This window comes from Lissotriton helveticus (genome assembly GCF_964261635.1).
Source record: "Lissotriton helveticus chromosome 1_1 unlocalized genomic scaffold, aLisHel1.1 SUPER_1_unloc_62, whole genome shotgun sequence".
In the NCBI taxonomy this organism is placed as follows: Eukaryota; Metazoa; Chordata; class Amphibia; order Caudata; family Salamandridae; genus Lissotriton; species Lissotriton helveticus.
Window position 1 is genome coordinate 433,230 of NW_027611706.1, and position 17,062 is coordinate 450,291.

A 17,062-nucleotide genomic window follows, 5' to 3' on the forward strand; every position below is an offset into this window, starting at 1 on the left:
AGAGTGTGTTCATAGCACAGCTTTCAAAGCTGTGTCCGTTTCTGCAGAACAGTTGTTGTTGCCGCGTCTCCTCCAGTTCCTCTCCTCAGCTGGCCCGGCTTAACATAGCTCCGTTTGTGCCGGCAGTGGCCCCCCCAGTCACACGACTCACGGCTCACAGTCGCGTCTCGTCCTCTCTTCAACTACTCGGCTCCGTTTAGAGCTGGCCCGCTGCTCTGCTCCATGTCGCGGCTCACTCACGGCAAGGACAGGCGCTAGGCCGCACAGCTGCTCAGCTGCGTCTCCCCTCGCGTCTCGCTTCTCGTGTCTCAACCCGGAACCGGAACTCATGGCCCAAGACCCAAGAGAATGTCTATATCCTCTACCTCCACTCTGACTCTTCCCAAACCTCTTTCTACTCTGTGACCTCAAGAATAACCCTTTCTAAATTCTTCCCTCCTCTATCCCTCATTTGACTCATCCCAAAACTCATTGTACCATTTCTTCTTATACTCATTGCAAAACCTCCTCTTACTACTATGGTCTCCCAATAAACTTTCTAGTCTCTCCCCTCTTCTATCCCCCCCCCCATTATCATTTACAATCCAACTAACAGTCACATGTCCACTACTCACATGAACTAAAATGCCACTATACTTATCTACCACTAGTCCTTTTTGGGTTCTGGAGTAGCGTGCTACTCAACGAAAAGCGCGTCAGCGCCTCATCAAGGGTAGCAAGCACTATATAAATGCAATTACAAAACAATACAATCAGAGGATGAAAGAGCATATAAACACCTCAGTCAAAAAGTGCGTCTTGGATGTTAAAATACCCTTAAAAAGTTGCATCCCCTCTGAAGATCTAAAGACTGTGGAGAAAACATTAGTCCTCCCAAAGTTAGGCTACAGCAACACAACTATCACGGGCACCCCAAAAACAGCCACACTCCATACAGGGGCCAGACTTCTGTCGGGGGAGAGTCGCTCTAACCACATCACTCCTGCTCGCAAGAATTGTAACTGGCGACCAACCAAGGCAAGAATTATATTCAAAACTGTGTGCATAACCCACAAAGCGCAAGGCACTAAAAGCCCAATCTACCTCACACATAAATTAACAAAAGCTGTCCAAAAGAGACCCCTCCGAAGTTCTGTCTACTACTGATTCCACCAAAATTTAAGAAAGGGATATCTTGCACATGTTGTTTCTCTGGAAACATCTCTAGAATTTGGAACTCACAACCTCAAGATTCAGGGGACAATCAATCATTCCCTCAATTGAAGAAGCAACTGAAACTTCTACTCTTTGACAAATACCTAAACTCCCCCATTAAACTGTCAGTCCAAACTGTTTGCCTCTATCCCACACCCTCTAAATGAGTCATTCGTGGGGTTTTATACTCCTTTTAATAATTGCATTGAATGTAACTACCCCAAGTGCTTTCCAAAACGTTGTCTTGCTTTGGTGCTAAGTATTTATTTAAAATATCTCCCACAAGCATAAAAATTCTCATGACATTTTTATTTTTTGGCACAGACGTCTGTGGATTTGGCTAACGTGAATTATGGTTAGCTAAAATAAAACAGATGCTGAGTTTATTCACATATCTATATAGTATAATGTGCATAGAATGTAATTATCTTTTGTAAAATAAGTGTTATTCTATTTTAGACTTTGAATTGACACGTTGCCTGCGCTCCGAGACTGAGGAAGTCAAAATAGTGGTAAACGTGTGCTATTTATAAGTTATCACGTTCATACATCCAAATATACCTCTAGTGTGGTAGTATTACATCCAATAAATACTGCACCCTGCAGTATCACGTTTTATTGGTGCAGTAGTATCACAACCAAATTTGCACGACATTTGCAATGAGAGTCTTAGTCGACCCCACTAGTGTTCGAACCTTTTGACCTCTGAAGTATGCACGGTTCTCTGAAGTGGGCTCTTATACCTCACTGCTTTGTTAAAAACGTAACTTTGTAATATTAACAAACGGTAGAGTTATCCTACACTAAATTCCTCCTTGGGTACTTTTCTATCAGTGGCGAGCCTTGAGGAGGACACTTGAGGAGGAAGGAATAACCAGCACTCTTGGCAGGCAGCTTGTCTTCTCAAAATGCTTGTATTTTTAATAAGACAATAATCTAGTCATTCGATACATATCAAGAACACATGCCTTCCTAGCTAGAGCATTTTTTTTAAGTGAGTTTCATTTAGATCTGATTATTAGCATCAAAAAGATGCCTGTTCTTTTTGTGGAAGCATCGTGATAATGCTTTCACATTGTTTATAAATTAGGCTCATCCAACGCTGGTTCAGGGCCAGACTACACACCCATTCTGGTTCCCATTTTCATTAACGCATGTAAATAAGATTCAGGTGGATATTGTGAAAACCTGTCATGGCTCCACCCTCACAGACTTTACTGACCAGGTAGGTTTACATGATGACTCCATGTCATTGAGAATATGATTCACCAGTGCTAGGTTTTTCGTTAACAATGTCCTTCCTTTGAAGCAATCCCCACTGCAATCCCCACTGCCCCTTCTCCCCGGAGCTCTTTCTTTGTCTCCTTCACCTAAAGCACCCTGCTTGCCTAGCCTTTACCTCCTCTCAGGCACTAGCCTCTTCCCCCTTTCCTAGGCCCACCAAGGCGCTCTATGCACCCCCATCACCTGGAGTGACCAACTGGCATTGGTGTAAATTTAGGACAATGAGAGTAAAAATTCAGGATAAACAGTAAAAATTCAGGACACTTCTTTGCTACCTCCTAATGGGTTCACGCAGAGATACATCACTTCGGTTTTTCCGCAGCTGTATGTGCCCACTGTATCCCTGCCTCCCTGCTATATGCTAGCTCTCCCCTGTCCTCTTTGCTCCCACTGTGTGTCCATTGCTGGCACCCCCAGTCTCTGTGCCTTGGCGGGTGTTCATCCTCCTCTTCTTACCTTATGCCTGGTTGATACCCTGTGCTCCAATGTGTGTCCACCCCCCAAATGCACCCCCTTTGGATTATGTATCGCTGCCTTCATAACCTGTAATTCCTTTGTCTGCTTCAGCTCACATTGAAGACCTGCTCATCGTGTCCCGGCTCCCCGTGCCTATGCGTCCAGTGCTTCCCTAGTCTGTCTCCTTGCTCAGCCTATCATTACAACCTCCGGCTATGTTTTATTAGTCGATGCACAAACCTACTAGTTACAACCTTGACTTTTCTCTTTATTCTGATCGTTGTGGGCCACTAGGGATAATCGCACCAGATTCATAGCAGCCACCCAACAGGGTGTTAAATACCCGGTACAATTAGCACCATCATACTGCTTAACATTATTAAATACCCACAAATAAAATAATCAGGTGACTCTTATTCTCTTGGGTGCAATATGTCCGTACCCATCATTTCTCTTTATGTAATAAAGCATTCTTGTTGTGTCTTTTAATAACTGTATAGTATTAATTTGATAATACACATCCAAGATTGCTTTAAAATGTATCCCAGTAAGCCCCATATACCAGTAACACAATCAATATGCTTGCTTATAAATTAATTGCAAAACACACAATTGCCATCACATCCATCCACTACTAAACGTATAAGCAAAGAATATTTATATTTATAATAATAGCTCCAGCTCTTAAAAAATGCGAGACCTATTGCATTGCAAATGCTTGTTCTTTCTTGGTGTTGTGCAGCATTGGGAAAGCCTATATGTCTAAAAGGTGAGACTTCTTGACATTGCCAATATGTGTTTATTGTGGTTGTAAACCTCCTTTGTCTTGTGTAGCTCTGGCCAGAGCCTCTGATTTCTGAAGTTACACTATGTGAAAGATGCTCAGATTATTGTCCGGGTGCTATCACAGGCTCTCTGATAGTATAGAGGACTCCCTTGCAGCAATTGATTATATTTCCCGCCGTTTTTGTGATGCTCTTTGTGGTGTGGTCCATTGACTGGAAAAGGTTCTGTTAGACCTGACAGTCTTAGGTTGGTTTTTCCCCAACTTTTTTCTATGCTCGTTTGTGCTGGCTTTAGGACTCTGCACCTATTACCACTGTTAATCAGTGCTAAAGTGTTTGTGCTCTCTCCCCTCAACATGATAACATGGGCTCATACTCAGTTGGCCTATTTAATTTGCCTATAAGCCCCTAGTAAATTGCACTACATGTGCCCAGGGCCTGCTAATTATTTGCTACTAGTGGGCTTCAGCACTGACCGTGCCACCCACAAATGCAGCCTGAAACTATGTCTCAGGTCTGCCACTGCAGTGCCTCTGTGTGAAGTTTACCGCCCCATCAAGTTGGCATTTAATGCTACCTGCCAAGGCTAAAACCTCCCTTTTATTACATATAAGTCGCCCCTAAGGAAGGCCCTTGGGAACCCAAAGGGCAGGACGCTATGTGAGTAAAAGGCAGAACATATCCTTCTATGTTTTACTTGTCTTGGTAGTGACAAACAGCTAAATTACTTTTTCACTGCTGTAAGGCCTACTCCTCTCATTGGCTACAACTGGGAATTCCTTGGAATACCTTTAAGCTGTAATTACTGATTGGAAAGTAGTAGCCTCTTCATGTGTCATATTTTTGCAATGGTAATGATAAATCCTCTTTACTGGTAGAGTCTGATTTAACATTACTATTTTAGAAAAGCTACTTTTAGAAAGTGGACTCTGCATGTACTGCTCTTTGTGCCTTACACACTGTCTCTAATACACGTCTGGGCTAGGTGACCGACCCCTTTGTGCATTCCTTCTAGAGAGCCACAGACACTGCAAGAGTTGGGTGTGATTTTGCACTTATCTGCATCCATCTGCATCCCGATGGGTCTTTCTGGGCAGATGGGAGGAAGGGGTCCACTCTTACCCTTCACAGGGTAGTAGACTGACCCATATAAAGGAATTATAGCTCCCTTTGGTAGTCTGGAGTGAGTGCTGGGATTGAAAGAGATACTGGTGCGCTTCAAAACCACTCTTTGAAGTTTCCCCTCACAGCAAAGGCCCATTTGGACGTAAGTGCTGAGTCTCTGGCCCCATCAAATCCGACACTTATGGATCTAGACAGACCCACTGTCAGAAGAATTGTGGTGCTACACAAAAGACTCAACTGAAGTCTTGGTTACTCCTTGAGTCCACACTCCGTGACAGGAGGGTGTCAAGGAAGGATTGTATGCCCGTGCTCTACCTACTGCATCTTTACATTGAAAGTGTAATTTAGAATTTCTTCAGCACACTTGTCTGTATGGACAATTAAATGTCTCATTAAATGGCAATAGATTTTTGTGATGGAACCACCATTTAAGCTTATCCAGTGTTTTTTTTTTCCCCAACAGGTGAAATAAATGCAGTAATGAACAAAAAAGGTGAAGGCATTAAACATCAGTTGTGTAGAAAGTAACGTAAAAACAGTACACCTCGAAATTACTTCCCTTGAAGGCTAATGCTTCGCCAACGTCTTATTCTACAGCAGAAAACCCAAACTGCCCAATGCGGTCTGTACTTGGCTCTTAGGGATCACCCGATCTACATTGACAAAATAACACACTGACATACTGAAGCAAGTCTGATAAGGTCTCACTACGAAGGAAGAGCTAACCTGGATCAGAAAGAACACACAGAAGAGAAACCGTATGAATATCTAGAAAGTGACAACATATTTATTAGGGAGAAAAAGAGCAAGTGCAACATCAGAAAATCATACTGGAGAAGAACCATATCGATGGACTGACTGCGGAAAAGATTTATTTGCAATGAAACACCTAATGCAGCATCAGAGTGTCCACGTAGAGGAGAAACCATATCAATGTACAGAATGTGACCAAGCATTTATAACAATTGGACACCTAAAACAACATCTGAAATTCCAAACTGGGGAGAAACCATATAAATGTACAGAATGTGACAAGGCATTTGTAATAAATGGAGATCTAAAGCGACATCAGAAAATCCACACTGGGGAGAGACCATATAAATGTACAGAATGTGACAAAGCATTTGCAAGAAATGGAGAGCTAAAGCTACATCAGAAAATCCACACTGGGGAGAAACCGTATAAATGTACAGAATGTGACAAAGCATTTATAAGAAAAAAAGAGCTAAAGCGACATCAGAAAATCCACACTGGGGAGAAACCGTATAAATGTACAGAATGTGACAAAGCATTTGTAATAAATGGAGAGCTAAATCGACATCAGAAAATCCACACTGGGGAGAAACCATATAAATGTACAGAATGTGACAAAGCATTTATAAGAATTGGAACGCTAAAGCGACATCATAAAATCCACACTGGAGAGAAACCATACGAATGTACAGAATGTGACAAGGCATTCATTAGAAAGGCAAGTCTAATGGAACATCAGAAAATCCACACTGGGGAGAAACCATATCAATGTACAGAATGTGACAAAGCATTTAAAGGAAATAGACAGCTGAAGCAACATCAAAATATCCACACTGGAGAGAAACCATATCAATGTACAGAATGTGACAAAGCTTTTATAACAATTGGACAGCTAAAACAACATCACAAAATCCACACTGGGGAGAAACCATATAAATGTACAGAATGTGATAACGCATATATTACTAGAAGAGACCTAATTAAACATCAAAAAGTACACACTGGCGAGAAACCGTATAAATGTACCGAGTGCCACAAAGCATTTCTAACAATTGGAGAGCTAAAGCGACATCAGAAAACCCACACTGGAGAGAGATCATATCAATGTACAGAATGTGACAAATCTTTTATAACAAATGGAGAGCTAAAGCTACATCAGAAAATCCACACGGAAGAGAAACCATATAAATGTACAGAATGTGACCAAGCATTAATAACAATTGGTCACCTAAAACAACATCTGAAATTCGAAACTGGGGAGAAACCATATAAATGTACAGAATATGACAAGGCATTTATTACTAGTGGATACCTAATTAAACATCAGAAAGTACACACTGGGGAGAACCCGTATAAATTTACGGAGTGCGACAAAGCATTTATAACATTTGGGGAGCTAAAGCAACATCAGAAAATCCAAAGTGGGGAGAAACCATATAAATGTACAGAATGTGACAAAGCCTTTATGAGAAATGGAACGCTAAAGCGTCATCAGAAAATCCACACTGGAGAGAGATCATATCAATGTACAGAATGTGACAAAGCATTTATAAGAAAAAGAGAGCTAAAGCGACATCAGAAAATCCACACTGGGGAGAAACCATATAAATGTACAGAATGTGACAAAGCATTTATAAGAAATGGAACGCTAAAGCGACATCAGAAAATCCACACTGGAGAGAAACCATATCCATGTACAGAATGTGACAAATCATTCATAACAAATGGTCAGCTAACGCGACATCAGAAAATCCACACTGGGGAGAAACCATATCAATATACAAAATGTAACAAATCATTTATAACAAATGAAGAGCTAAAGCAACATCAAAAAGTCCACACTGGAGAGAAACCATATAAATGTACAGAAGGTGACAAAGGATTTATTAGAAAGCCACATCTAATGTAACATCAGAAATTCCACACTGAGGAGAAACCACATCAATGTGCAGAATGTGACAAAGCATTTACAACAAATGGACAGTTAACGCGACATCAGAGTTCACACTGGGGAGAAACCGTATGAATGCACTGAATGTGACAAAGCATTTATAACCAATGGAGAGCTGAAGCAATATTAGAAAATCCACACAGGAGAGAGACCATTCAACTGCACTGAATGTGAGAAGGCATTTATTAGAAAGTCGCACCTTATGCAACATCAGATAGTCTACGGAGGAGAGAAACCGTATGAATGTACATAACGCAACAAGACATTTATTACGAGGCAAAGATAAATACTACATCAGAAATTCTACACTGGGGAGAAACGATATGGCTGTACTGACTGTGACTTAGCAGTTATTACAAAGCAAACATTAAAACTACATCAGAATGTTCACACATGAAAGAAACCATATCATTGTACAAAATGTGACAAAGCATGTATTCCAAATGGAGGGTGACCATTCAACTGCACCGCATGTGACAAGTTATTTATTATAAAGGGATAATTAAAGCAATATCAGCGTCCACACTGGGGAGAAACCGCATGAATTTACAAAATGTGACAAGGGATTTATTACAAAGCAAAATGTAATACAAGATCAGGAAGTTCACAAAGGGGAAAACACATATGTATGTACTGAATACCACAAAGGATTCATAATAAATGGAATACTGAAGCGACATCCAAAAATCTACATGGCAAGAAATCCAATGTATGTACAGAGTTTAATAAAGTCCTCCACAGGAAGAATAAGCTAATGCAGCATAAATAAATCCACACTAGAGAGAAATCCTATTAATTAATAGAATGTGAGAAGAGATAGATTACAAAACAAAATGTAATTTATCATAAAGTTCACAGAGGAGAGAAACTCTATAAATGTATTGAATGTGACCACGCATTCATAAACGGAGAGCTAACTCGACATCAAAAGTCAACCCTGAAGACCGCACTGAATTTAGCAAGCCATTTATTGGCAAGGGAGAGTTAAAACCGCATCAGAAAGTCCCCACTGAGAAAAATCTATATGAATGTACAGAATCAACCAATGGGTATTAAGCGCTGCAAATCAGTGAGGTTCTCAAGGCGCTGGGTGAGGAGTTGTTGTCCAGAGGGGCCGATCAGTTGAACAGCCAGGTCTTGAGTCCTTTCCAGATTCAGTGATGAGGCAGATCTGAGGTGCAGGGGGACTTCATTTCAGGTCTTTGCAGACAGGTGGGAGTAAGAGTGGCCTCGTGCCTGGTGCGTTAGGAGTTTAAGCGAGGAGGAGGGAGGCGGACTGCAGATGTCTGGCGGGGAGCCATCTAAAGATCTTGTGGCGCATGTGCATTGTGAGGAAGCAGATGGCGGAGATCATGTTGATTTGAGCTTGTTGTCCAGGACAATGCTGGAGTCACGGACATGGTCGGTAGGGGAGGGGAAGAAGCCAGGTTCGGCTGACCACCATGCGTTGCTTCAAGGAGATGCGTGGTTACTGAAGATGAAGTCTTCTGTCTTGTCCATGTTTGGTTTTAGGCAGTTGTGCTTCATCCAGTCGGTGATGTTGGCAGTGCACCTATGTAAGTTGTCTCTGGAGTTGATGAGGTGGGTCTAGTCGGTGTAGAAGATGACCTTCAGCCCGTGCGATCTAATAATGTTGGTTAGGGGTATCATGTATGTGTAGAAGAAGGGGGACTAATGAAGGATCCTTGTGGGGTGCCGCAGATGATGTCCTTGGGACTACAATGTGGTGGAGCTTGTCGATCAGGATCTGGTGAAACACCATGTTGAAGGCAGCTGAGAGGTCAAGGAAGGTATGGGCTGCAGTTTCACTGAGGTCCAGGAGCGCTCTAATGTCATCTACGGCTGCTATCAGGGCGGTCTCTGTGCTTTGATTGGCTCGGAAGCAAACTGGGAGGAGTCCAGGAGGCTGTTGTGCTCCAGGGATCCGGTCAGCTGCCTCTTGATCGTCCTCTCAAAAACTTTGGCCTGGAACAAGAGCAGGGGTATCAGTCGGAAGTTCTTCAGGTGCTCTAGGTCTGCTAAAGGTTTTTTCAGGAGGGGTTTCACTTTTGTGTGTTACCACTCTTCTGGGAATGAGGCCATGGCGAGGGATCTGTTCAGTGGTTTTGTGAGCTCTAAGCTGATTGCCTTGCTCCTGAGGTTAAAGATAAGTTAGGGGCATGGATCAGTGGGTACCCTAGAGTGCATCAACTTCATTAAAGAGGTGGTGTCTTGTACGATGAGGAGGTCCCAGTTAGTGTCTGTGTGTGTAAGGAGGTGGAGGCTGTCACTGGTGGAGAGCTGAGATTCAAAGTCCTTGTAGATGACGGCAATCTTCTAATGGAAGTAGTCAGCAAGCATGTCGCACCGATCCCAGAAGGGAGTTATGATATTCTCGTGGATCCAGGGTTGCTGAATTCCCTAACGATGGCGAAGTGCTCATTGCTGTGGTTTGAGCTGATCTCAATGCAGCATGTGACGGCACTCTTCGTCGCTTCTTTAAGGAGTAGGTGGTAGTGGTTTATCGATGTCCTGAAGTTGGTGTAGTGTACTGGATCCTTACTAGTACGTCATCTTCTTTCTAGTCAACAACAGTCTCATTGAGAGGTCTGAAGTTCGGGGGTAAACAAGTTGACACACTTTGCAGATTATCTGATCTTTTTCGGCTCGGCGGGGGTGACATAGTCAGTGATCCAGTTTGTAAAGTTCTTGATGGCCTGTTTAAGGTCTGGAGCTATGTGCGGTCAGTTGGTATGGAGAATGTTGTTCTATTTCTTGACTGAGACAGTTTTCAAGTTGTGCTGAGGTGTGCTGGGTGGTTTGGATTTGGTTTCTGTAGCATTGTTCCCTGTGATGATGAAGTGGACAATGGAGTGGTCGGTCCAGGTGAGTTCTGTGTCATGGTGGTACTTGATTGTTTCACTGGAAATGAAGATGGAGTCAAGTGTGTGCCCTACGATGTATGTTGATTGATGATGAGGTGGATGAGGCAGATGTTGCTCATGCTTTCTTTTAGGTTGTCGGTGCTGGCATCGCTAAGGTCTTCCATGTGAAGTTGTGATCTGCTAGGAATATCTAGTGTTCGGAGGCAATGGCGAGTTGGATGATGAAGCAAGGAATCGCTTTGCAGAACTCGAGGCGAGTTCCTGGAGAATGTGACAAAGTGTTCTTAATGAAATAACCGTATGAATGTACAGAAAGTCACAAGGCATTTATTAGATAGGCACCGCACAGCCAATGTACCATAGGAAAGCCCACCCTGGGGAGGAACCATTTGGTGACCGAAGAGCCTCAGTGGGAAGTATGCAAAAATAAATCCTGTCCTAGAATGGACAGAACAGGCAATTGATAGGTCAGCTTTTCACCATCCTGAAAATCTTCGCTTCAGTTGTTTATGAAAGGCTAACTGTTAATTCCACGGTGACAAGGCTTCAATCGAGCAGGATTTATAAAGCGAGGCTAATCACCCAATAGAGTATCCAGGCACTTGCAGGTCCCATAGGCTTATTCAAACAGCCAGGTCTTGGGTACCATTCGAAATTCCGGAAGTGAGGTGATGGTCCAGAGGAGTGTGAGGAGGCTGTTCCAGGTCTTTGCTGTAATGTGTGAGAAGGAGGGTCCCCCACTTTTGCTTGGGTAGATGCAGGGAGTATGGGTAAGTGAAAGGGAAGCAGAGTGTAGTCTTGTCAACGGTTGGTGGAAGTTCAGGCCGTGGTTAATGTATATGGATCCTTGGTTTTGTAGAGCCTTGTGTGCGTGGTTCAGTAGCTTTAATTGTCATTTCTTCTGTACAGGGAGCCAGTAAAGTTTCCTGAAGAGGGGTGTGATGTGGGTTTGCCGGGAAAGGCAGAGGATGAGTCTGGCTGTGGCATTCGGTTAGGTTTGAAGTCTCGGTAGGAGGTGTGCGTCAATTCCTACGTAGAGGGTGTTGCCATAGTCCAGTCGGCTGGTGATGAGGGCATGTATCACGGTGCATCTTGCATGGAGGGGTAGCCACTTGAACATCTTCTGTATATGCACAGAGTGCGGAAGCCGGCAGAGGAGATGGCGTTGATCTTTAGTTTCATGATGAGCTTGTTGTTGATGATGATTCCAAGGTTTCTGGTGTGGATGGAAGGAGTGGGTGTGGGTCCGGGTCCTAGGTCTGATGGCCACCAGGAGTCATTTCATGTGTTGCTGCTGTTGCCAAAGATTAGTACTTCCGTCTTGTCTGTGTTTAGCTGCGGGCAATTTTTCTTCATCCAATCACAATTTTTGCCATACATGTGTGGAAGTTGGTACTGATGGCGGTAGGGACATCGGTGAGTGAGAGGATGAGTTTGGTGTCGTCTGTGTAGGAAATTATATTGACACTATGGGATCTGACGATGTTGACCAGCGGAGGCCATATATGTGTTGAAGAGCATGGGGCTGAAGGATGAGTCTTGGGGGACACCATAGGTGATATCCTTGGGTCCAGAGGTGAAAGGCGAGAGGTGGAACCTCTGGATTCTTCCTGAGAGGAAGGAGGTGATCCACCTGAGCGCGTCTCCTTGGATGCCGAAGTGGTGGAATCTTTTGATCAGTGTGTATGGTGGGATTAGTGTCAAGGGCTGCTGAGCAGTCAAGGAGGATCAAAGCTTCTGTTTCTCCTTGGTCGAGTAGGGTTTGGATGTTGTCTGTGGCTGTGATCAGCATGGTTTCGTAGCTGTGGAAGCCGGATTGAGAGGGGTCAAGTAGCTGGCTCTGTTCCGGGTGAGTCATGAGTTGATGGTTGATGATATTTTCCAGTACCTCTGCAGGGAATGGGAGCAGGGAGCTTGCCCAGTATGTTTTTGAGTTCACTGGGGTATGCGGAGGGTTTTCTGAGGCTTGCTCTCAGGCTTTAATAATTGTAAAAGAGGGAGGCAGTCAAACAGTGTGAGAGTTAGAAAAGGTCTCCTCCGCCCACAATTCACCAGCTACTAATCCTCGAATAACCACCCACAGTCAAGACAAGTTATATCTCTCATCGATATGCAAGAAGGACCGTACTCTAACACTGCTGTTATATCTAACACAACGGAGTATCACTTGAGTTTGGACATCAATGTGACAGATGCCAGTTTAGCCACCCTGAGCTCTGCCAAGGTTATTCATACAATGTGGGTTGGGGTTAGTTGGAAGGACCGTTTGGGCTACTGTTACTAGAACACAGGTGACACGGGGTTTTGATGGTAGAAATACTTCTGATCAAATAGTTCTGATTTGACAGAAAAGCTTAGAAGAAAAAGGGGGGTCAAAATTGCAGACACAACACACATGACTGGGGCTAGCTCTGGATGTAATGCTAGGCTGCGCATCTCTAATGTGAGAGGGGTGAATGACCATCACAAGGTCCAACTGGTGACTGCATATTTCATTAGGCCTAAGGGGTGAGTTTTTCATTATTTCCGGAGATGCATGCTGGTTTTGTGGGGGATAATTATTTCTCCAAAATCTGGAACTCGTACCTCTATTTCTTTTTCACAGTTGCTACGGAAGGGGGTATATTGGTTAAACAAGGCTTATGGTTCAGGCCTGTGGACATGTTCTGTGATGAAGAGGACAGGTGTGTGGTTGTACAGGGGTTGTTGGGTTCGGTACACATTACATTGATCAGTACATATGGGCCAAACTCTGACGACCCTGCTGTTTCCTTGTTTTTTTCTCACTAAAGTTAGAAACAGGCTTGTGGACGCCTCCTCCCACCCCCCTCGCTTTGTAATATATGGAAAATACTTCAATGCTGCAAGCTAATTTGGCTACCACCGGCAACAGGTCCTGCTGACTCACCCAAGCACATGAAGCTCTATGGGATATTATGCACCAGGGCAAACTGCTAGACTTGTACCGAGTTGAATGCCCTAATTCCAGAGTATACATTTCATTCCATAGAGGATGCAATATCTTCCAGAATAGATTACAGGTTAGGATCTAGAGATGCGATGGGCTGGGTTGAAATTATAACACATTTACCTGGGACTCTGTCCGATCATTCTCCGGTTCTTATGGCTTTGACCATCACTAGCTATGCAGGATACATAGAATGTAGCAGCTGCGACCATCTGAGCCAGACCCAGTCTTTAAACATAAACCCACCAAGTGATTTTATCCTACTACATGTTGAACCAGGGCTCTGTTACCTCTGTGGCTACGTTGTGGGAAGTGTTTAAAGAATGATTAGGGGTGAATACATACCTAAAAGTCACAGGATATTAATATTGCTGATAAATACAATGTCGCACCCAGAGCAAGTGATATCATCGGTAGAGTGAGAATATGGCAGCTCTTGAACCCACTGTGTTGCCTTTAATCCCCTGTGCCGTTAACAGTTGCACATGAAGTCTTGTCATTGAGTCAGCTTTCTGCTCTCCTGGGGAGATGTGATAACGACTCCCAGGAAAGGATACAATAGGGGCCTTCACTGGAAGGAGGTGTTCTCCCTCCTGTAGGAAGTCGCACGGATGTTGGCCCAAAAGGCGAGCTTCAAAGCAGAAAACTCCTTTGAAGGGCAAATGGGAACCACTTGGGAGAGGGGCTGCCGTATTTTCTGGATAGACAGGCTTGCACTAGGGACAGGAAAGGGAGAACCAGTGGCCAAACCAGTTTTCTAGGGGAATTTAGCTCCCTTGGTAGTCACACGTCTGGGTTGGGCTAAGGAGTTCTGGGTGCCAAGAAAAGGGTTCTGCCTTATTGGGAGTGGATAGAATGGTGCACCCTAAGGTAGCCTGCTGTGTCCTGCTAGTGGAGAAGTTGTTTTCCGGGCCCAGCCGAGGCAAGAGACTCGAGGAGCAGCTGGCAGACCTCCTGTTCGCAGCATAGTGACACAACAGTTAAAGAAGTTTGCTAAGGGCGAGTGATAGCCCAGATCCCCTAATCGCAGCTCCTCATTGCTGTGCAGGACCAAGGACCAGGACCTGGCTGTCAGAAGTTGCATCTGAGTCTGCTGGATCTGGGAATGTTGCCGGAGAAGCTGCAGCCAGGGAAGGATTTGGCTGTGACAGTGATACAGGACAGCTGGCAGTTCATGGCACTGGACTTCTGCCAGGACAGAGAAGACCCCAAGGGACATTGACTCGTGTAGCCAGGATCACCTCACCAAACCTGCAGACCCGGGAGCAGCTATGGGAAGACCTCCTTCGGCCACATTGTATCCTCACCACCCTTGAGCATTTTCAACATGCTGTATCCTTCGCATCAGAACCACTGCCTTAGAAATCCATTGCAACGAGGATAAAGTGCCTGGAACTGTCAGAAGACTGCTTCTTCTGTGGAAGGAACGGTTTCTGAGGGCCTTGCGGGTCCGCCTGACTGGCTCCCTGCTGAAGTTGGTTGCCCAAATTAACTCTATCTGACCCCATTACAACAAGTTCAACTTTGTTAAATTTGCGATTGCTTATATGCGGTTAAGTGAAATCTTCTGATTTACTATACTTTGTACATTCTAGATCCCTCCAGTGGATCTTTTTCAATGTGGTTTCTAGAAATATATCAAATCTGCTTTATTTTTATAAATTAGTATCTGATTTCTTGTGTTTGTTATTTCTTCTAAAATTGTTTTGGTGGTTTCTTAAATGCTTCACACTTGAACCTTTTGTGTAAGCCTTGCTGTTAAGAGCCACAGCCACCCAGGGTTGTGCTAGCGTTTAACCAACTAAACCTACTAAGCCTAAAAGGGTTGGTAGGTGTTTTACATGGTGAGGTCACAGTCACACAACCATACCATAGAATATACCCCATTTCCTCACAATCACACACCAATATTCTTTTACAACCTTCACTGACAGAATTCCAGGCACCTGCTCAGACATACATGGAAAGGGAGCACAGGATACAAGACATTTCACAAACCGGTTCAGACATACATGGTATTGGCACATAGGTTGCAGCACGCATTCCAAACACTGGCTCAGACATACAGTGAATGCGAGCAGAGGATACATCACAAATTCTATTTACCAGCTGAGACATATAGGGAATGTTAGCACAGGATGCAACACACATTCCAGACACCAGCTCAGACATACAGGGAATGGGAGCACAGGATACGACACACATTCCAGACATACAGAGAATGAGAGCTCAAGATTTGATACACATTCCAGGCACCAGCTGAGACAAACAGGGAATGGGAGCACACAGGATACGACACACATTCCAGACACCACTTCGGATATGTAGGAAATGGGAGCACAGGATTCAACCCACATTCCAGACCACAGCTCAGACACACAGGGAATGGGGGCACAGGATAGGATACACATTCTAGACACCAGCTGAGACATTCATAGAATGTGAGCACAGGATACGACACGCATGCTAGACAACAGCTTAGACCTACACGGAATGTGAGCACAGGATACAACACACATTCCAGACACCACCTCAGACATACTGGGAATAGGTGCATAGGATACGACACACATTCCTGACCCCGGATAAGACATATAGAGAATGGGACCATACAGGATATGACATACATTCCGGACACCGGCTCAGCCATACAGGGAATGGGAACACAGGATACAACAGACCTTTCTTCATTACTAAGAAAACAAAAACAGCTAGTCCATTGCATATAAGCAACTGGAATGATCATTCACCACCACTCCATCTCCACCATGTATTGTTTACACATTCACCCAACACCAATCTCTAAAACTCTGCAGTACCCATGAAGACATACACAAACACTGTAGAAGATGGAATAGAAATAGACTAAGACTTTATCAAAAAATTTTATATACATGTACACGGGGACCATAGGCTAAGCAACCCGGTTTACAGTTTGCAGAAGTCCAGTGGGGTCTTTTATTGTTTTACACCACAAAAGGTATTTTACTATACATCCAATGAACATCCAGTCACAAGGAAAATGTCTACATATCATGAACAATTGCATCTTATGCTGTTGATTAGAATAGTTCAGTATGATTATCAAGAACATAACCAATCAGAGAAAGGCAATGGCTTGTGCTACCGTAATGCTACGAGATGGTGGCCTTTGTGATTTCCACATGCCAATATAACATTATAATATAATATAATATAATATAATATAGCTGTTTATAACAAAAGGGTACATGGGTTCACTGAAGGTCACTTGCCTTTCGCACACATTCTGCATGTCCTGCCATCACTGAGTATCACAGAGCAAGTCATTAGCAAAATGGACTCCTAACAAAATCAAAATGGATTCCACAGCAACAAATGGCATTTGTATAAAATATGTGACAGACTAAGACATAAGGCTCAACACACCTCATATCAAACAAAGAAACAAGACAAATAGGTTGTTACTACCTGGCAGGTCTAGTTAGGGCTTCTTCCCTCACCAACTATGTCTATCCCCCAGCTGCCACTGCAGACCACACACCAACATTCCACCACATCATTCAGTCTCAATATTCCACTGTCAGCTTTCCAGCACACAGGGAATGGCAGCAGACAGGATACTACAGTCTCCTTACCCAAGATACAGGGTTGTTAGCAATACACTTCTACTGCTGGGAACAGAGACCTCACAATTCCATTT

The 17,062-nt window shown here is 43.8% G+C and overlaps 1 protein-coding gene across 1 annotated transcript in view; it reads left to right on the forward strand.

Moving 5' to 3' along the window:
• LOC144806320 (uncharacterized) overlaps positions 1–15,030 on the forward strand; it is an 89,424-nt gene extending 74,394 nt beyond the window's left edge. The window contains exon 2 of the mRNA XM_078672710.1: positions 5,308–15,030. Within this exon, the coding sequence (XP_078528836.1) occupies positions 5,725–7,506 (1,782 nt within the window). The 5' untranslated portion in view covers positions 5,308–5,724 and the 3' untranslated portion in view covers positions 7,507–15,030. The remainder of the gene's footprint in view (positions 1–5,307) is intronic.
• The last annotated feature ends 2,032 nt before the right edge of the window (positions 15,031–17,062 follow it).